We start from the raw sequence: 6,015 nt of genomic DNA, 5'->3' as shown, positions 1-6,015 counted from the left end.
TGCATTCGTTCATTTGACACGTTGGTGGTTTTAGGTAGACTATACAGCGACCCCTTGTGGTTCTAGTGTGAAGTAAAAGTAGAAGTAGCCAACCTAAATGTTGGAATACTCTGTTACAAGTAAAAGTCATGCATTAAAATGTTACTCAAGTAAAAGCGCAAAATGATTAGCATAGCAATATACTTAAAGTGCATATTACATGTTTTCATTATAATGATTGATCATGAAAGTGTTCTCAAAGCTGGTAAAGGTGCAGCTAGTTTTAATGACTTTGTATACTGTAGTAGGGTATCTTGTGAATTTACTCCAGGAGTAACTATAAAGTCTGATTTAAGACTTGATTATATGTATCATCATTAATCAGAATCTGTAGTAAGTAACTAAAGGTAGCGTATTAAATAAATGTAGGGGAGTAGGCTACAATTACACAATTTACCTCTGAGTTGTAGTGGGGTAAGTAGCCTACTACGTAACATACCATTTACATACTCAACTAAAGTACAACTAGGCTATTTCTAAATCACAAGTACAGTACTTGAGTATACAAGTTAGCCTATTTCCCACCTCTGGTCAACAATGTTAGATCTTTATGTCAACTTACTAATAATATATCTTGAGTATTATCATAAAAATAGCACGTTTATTTATTTGAACAAACCACGTTCTCCAAGTAAAATCTGAACATATGTTTAATCTTTTTAAAAAATATGATCGGACCATCAGTAACAGATCATCAGTCTTGTGTACAGATCAGTCCGATAAAGTCATGCCAAAACAGCGACATTTTACGCGATAAATACGGGTTTAAATATCAGCATTTGCCACGGAAGGCGGGTGGCAGCTACGGTAAACCTTCTCTTAACTCTTAACTTGTGGCATTTACTTGCCACGGCAAGTTGTGGCATATACTTGTCACGGCAAGTTGTGGCATATATAAGTTGTGGCATATACTGGCATGGTTGTGGCATTTACTTGCCACGGCAAGTTGTGGCTGTGGCATATACTTGCCACAGATACCACATCTGTGGCATATACTTGCCACAGATACCACGGAGTAGCGGCCTCTGTGGCAGATGCCGGAAGTACTTGCCACTGCCTGCAGATGCCACGAAATGAGCCAGGCCCTACTGAGTGGAGGTCAGGAAGTGAAAACGCAATCATTCATCAACGCAGGAATCATGGAGGACACCGACTATGTCAAACAATTAAATGAACTTGCACGCCGCAGATATCGTGAAAAAATCACAACACACTCACAATGATAAGAGCACCAGACATTAGATCACATGCCAATGTGTTTTTAGGTAAATGGTCAAATGTAACTAGTATTTAAGGGTAACAGTTACAAGAGATGGCTAAGCTAATGTTGGTAGCCAGCTAGCTTATAGACTTCTCCATCCTGCTTAAACTTAGCAAATATTCAATGAAAACATATTTTAAGTTTGGGGTTGCAAGTAACTTCAATCTCACAACTCTAAACGTTTCAATATATTCAATGTTGTAGTTAATTATACAAAACATTTCATTGTGATGGTAGCCGGGGCATAGCTGCAATGCTAAATACTTAGCTTACCTAGCTGCACACGAGCTAACGTTGTGTCTTGTAGGCTAACTTAACTGTTACAATCATTCCCCGAATTCACTTTAATGGCTTTATGATTCAATAAATCCGGTTCACTTAAAGGGCTGATGTTGCGTTTGGGTCAACATCAGCTAACGTTTGGTTAATTAGACATTGCTAGTTTGGTTAGCTAAAGCTTCAACCTACTAAGCTAGTCAGCAATTTGTTAATGTGAGTCCACTGACAGCAGACAACTGCAACAACTTCAACAACCCAGCAACGAGGTTTCACTATACATCATTACATTTAAACATGTATAACGCGGGATAATAAAGACTTTGGTTCAATAATAATGTTCTACAACTACACTTTTTATTTTATCTTACTTTTATTTCTTTTGATCGTTGAAATGATTTTAGATGAACGTTATAACGCTCCATGTTTACACATTTGGGTGGTTGGAAATAACCCTGAGTCATGTTTTTGGTCCTTAAATGAAATACATAGATTTCAGTCATTTATTTTGAGGACAACATTATTCAGTATCTTATTTGCATGTTGCAAATAATACACATTCTTAGGATATTCTTTACATGTTATGCTGTATAGAAGGGCCTCAACTTAAACTTAATTTTTATTTCAATGAATGTGCTTAAAAATGAGCTTTATGTTTAAATAGTTTGATTTGTCTCTTTAATCAGTTGTTTGATCTATCAATGGTTTAAGCTCTGACTAACTTAACTCTTCTTACGTTTCTCCTTCTTCATCCAGTCTATTATGTCCTATAACGGAGGGGCCGTCTTGGCCATGCGAGGGAAGAACTGTGTGGCGATAGCAGCGGACCGGAGGTTTGGCATCCAGGCTCAGATGCTCACCACAGACTTCCAGAAGATCTTCCCCATGGGAGATAAGCTGTATATTGGGCTGGCAGGACTGGCCACTGATGTTCAGACAGTGTGAGTGTGTAGACCTCCACCTTGTTCTCTCAAAGTGGCTAAACAGTTGTGAACACCAGGGTACTATGATGACAGGATTGATTTACAACTCTATAAAGCTACAACTCTCAGATCTAGACTAAGTAAGACTTCTCATTTAGAGAAAGCCTGGAGTGTCAAGTACAATACTACACATATAATGTTTATACCAACAACAAAAGTGTTGTAGTTGAATAGTATTACTATGCATTCTAATAAATAGGGGAGAAAACGTTATTAGAAATTCTGCTATCCATAGCTTTGAAATAAGTTAGATTTGTGATGACTGAATTCAATGTAAATATCTGAGGATTGATGGACGTCTTTGCCTTGTGTGTAGATCCCAGAGGCTTAAATTCAGACTGAACCTGTACGAGCTGAAGGAGGGTCGCCAGATCAAGCCCAAGACCTTCATGAGCATGGTGTCCAACCTGTTGTACGAGAAGAGGTGAGTGCACTGAACTTAATATAGACCCATGTCCACATTTAAGCTGCTTACAGTAGGCACAAATACCTGCATAAATGGTAAATATGTCATGCTCTCATCAGGTTTGGGCCATACTACATCGAGCTTGTGATCGCCGGAATAGATCCAAAAACCTCCGAACCATTCATCTGCTCCTTGGATCTGATTGGCTGCCCCATGGAGACAGAAGACTTTGTTGTGAGCGGAAGTTGTGGTTCTCTCCTTGTTGCATTATTATTTGCACAGTGGCAGCTCTTTAACCTGCATTACAGCACCTTCATATTCACTGACCACACTCACTAGAGGAAGTAGGGCTGTGTGATATATTGCTATTGTAAAAAAGATGTTTACTGAAAAGATTAAATGATACTAAGAAGACTGAATAATACATGGTTTCTTATTTACATTTACAATAACCCTCAATGGCCATACATGGGAGCGTCACCAGACCAATTGTCATCTCTAGAATATTGTTGAATGAATTAAGCCTGAATGTAGATGAAAGTTGTATATTGATTAGGGTTACACAATTTACAACACACAAAAAGATGTTTACTGAAAAGACTTGAAAACAAGATGTTTGAACACAAAAAGATGTTTACTGAAAAGATTAAATGATACTGAATAATACATGGTTTCTTATTTACAAGATTACAGCTCCATGACTTTACTCCAATGGGACGACAGACACTGACAGATTAGACAAGGCACAGCAAATAACCCCAATCTTGTCAATTAATGCTATTGCCTCACCTGGTTTTGTTAGCATGTGCTCTATGGGCACAGCCCTGCTTTGCAGAATCTGATATTTTCTTCTGACTAATCCTATGACTCTTTCGACATGAATACGCACATTAGCTATTTTTCTTGTCTCTTCCACCTCGTATGCTGACAGCTGACTTTCCCCCTGGTGAATGCAGGCATCTTTAGTGAAGCACAGTAAAATCCCACACTATCGCCAATATCGAACCCACGGTCTGCTAGGACAATATCTCCAGGTAACAGGTTTTTTAGGAGCCCACTCTGTATTGTGATCTGTTTATCACTAACTCTTCCTCCCCAGGCACAAGATATGTAAGTGACATAGCCTTGGGGAGCAACACCAATCAGAAATGTAACAGTATGGTGATGCTTGTAGTTGGACCATGTTTGTGCTCTAGCTAGTAAATTAGAGGGCCTCTCAATAAAAACTTCAAAACAGTCAACAATCACAGCAACTCTACATCCAAATGCCTGTCTGAATTCCATTGGCATTGTAGCTTGAAGTACATGTCGCTCTGGCCACTCAATTATGAATTCTGTACTCTGATGAAGTATGTCAATTAACTTATGCCAAATTCTAGAAGCAGTGGAGAGAGAGATGTTGAACCTGAAAGCCAAATCTTTCAGGGGGAGATTTAGTCTCAGCCTCAGCAAAACTCAAATGAACTGTTCAAATTTGGAGAGCACAGACATAGGGCCACATAGGGCCACAGGTGATGTAGGGCTCGCACAGTTAAAAAACCTGAAGTAAAACTAAGAAGTTGGGGAGCCCGGTGTAAAACTTTGTCTTCTCTTCGTTGTTCTCAAAGGACTCCTGGTTGAACTTTGTGTCCAGTGCCTTTGTCCGAAGATCTCCCAGCTCTGTTGTGTTCTGTCTCAGAACATCCTCCATCCTCTCGATGTCCTCCATCGTTAAATCAGTCTGGCATCCTGCATCTGCATACAATATAGCAGTAGCAAGCATAATTAGTTATTTAAAATAGTCAAATATGTATGTGAATTGTTGTGATGTTATCTTTTTGACAACCTTTTTACACACATGCAAGTTCTCTGTTCCAATTATTGCAGATTCTCAAGTTAGTACTCTATTTTCTAAACCTAAACCTAATTCAAAGTTTGCATTGATTTTCTGACAATCACATTTGTAATATTTAATAATAATGCTGGTGGTTAATTGACCTTGTTGGTCATTTAATATCCCACTGGTGTCCTCTGGTTGTGGGCTGTCAGACGGGGGCTGCGTCGGTTCTGGGCTCTCGGTTGTCTGCAGGAGATCCAACAAAGCCTCTGCACATTCTGATTGGCTTTGTTGGTCCTCCTTGAGCTCCATCCTCTGCTCTCGTCAAAGAGATTCCTCTGATCTGGGCTTACTTGTTGTGTGGTAACCGAGGCTAACAGTGGGAGCCCAGTCTACCGACTCAACGTCACCCAAAGCGCTAGGGCACCCTAAAAAGTCCCAACAAAGTCCATATTAGACTACAGGTAACTTAAACATGATCAGTATTACTAAGTACATAAGCATTTAACCACAACCCAATAATACATAAACAAAGCCACAAAAACCAAGTTAGCTAATACCTCTGATGAAGTGGTCGCTGCACACACGTGCATTAGACGACTCTGCTCCTCCCGACCGCAGATGTAGGTTTGAAAGCCATTTTTTCCGGCGTTCTTCGGTTAGCTTCTTAAATTGCTCAGCTTTATGGACGACAATCTTCGGCACTCGGTAAAACCTCTTGTTTTTCTCTCGGCCGGATCGATTGGAACAACCGTAAACTACACAACACACCGGCATTTTCACAATGGTAACAGCAGCTAGATCCTCTGTATACAAATTACTTCCTGACCTCCAATGGAATTTCGCGCCAAAGGAACGCAGCGGTGTGACGTCAAGTGAAACCAACCTATTCTGGATTTGTTTATTGTTTATTGTGCATTCTGTAGACTCCCATTTCTGTTTGAATTATAAAATGGACATCAGAAATTGGCTTAAAAGGTCTAAGGATTTATTGAAACGAAATAGCGATGAAAGAACTGCAGCCGATGGTGCTGCTGGCGACCCTGCACCTGCCGTTGCAGCAGCACGCCTTAATGTCACAAGCTTGACCTCGGCAAACCCCGGGGCTGAGTTAGCGAGCCCAGCGAGCCCTTGACTCATCAACGCGGCCGCCACCAACGCTGTCCTCCGAGGCACAGCTCCTTGTGCCCCTACCATCACCACCTGCGTTGCCACACCCTGTACCACACCCGCC

General features: G+C 40.4%; 1 protein-coding gene across 1 annotated transcript; it reads left to right on the top strand.

The window, feature by feature from the left end:
- Positions 1-2,149: 2,149 nt before the first annotated feature.
- Positions 2,150-3,517, top strand: LOC307029881 (proteasome subunit beta type-3-like). Its single transcript, XM_079665970.1, has 3 exons — positions 2,150-2,517; positions 2,876-2,983; positions 3,085-3,517. The coding sequence occupies exons 1-3, from the start codon at positions 2,339-2,341 to the stop codon at positions 3,302-3,304; spliced, it is 507 nt and encodes a 168-aa protein (XP_079522096.1). The 5' UTR covers positions 2,150-2,338; the 3' UTR covers positions 3,305-3,517.
- The last annotated feature ends 2,498 nt before the right edge of the window (positions 3,518-6,015 follow it).

This window comes from Notothenia rossii (genome assembly GCF_949606895.1).
Source record: "Notothenia rossii genome assembly, chromosome: 2".
NCBI lineage: Eukaryota > Metazoa > Chordata > Actinopteri > Perciformes > Nototheniidae > Notothenia > Notothenia rossii.
This window is presented reverse-complemented; position numbering and strand designations above follow the sequence as displayed.

Coding starts and splice junctions, on each gene's coding strand:
- LOC307029881 (XM_079665970.1), top strand. CDS start 2,339: ATGTCCTATAACGGAGGGGCCGTCTTGGCCATGCGAGGGAAGAACTGT. Junction 2,518..2,875: donor GCCACTGATGTTCAGACAGT/GTGAGTGTGTAG, acceptor CCTTGTGTGTAG/ATCCCAGAGGCTTAAATTCA. Junction 2,984..3,084: donor AACCTGTTGTACGAGAAGAG/GTGAGTGCACTG, acceptor TGCTCTCATCAG/GTTTGGGCCATACTACATCG.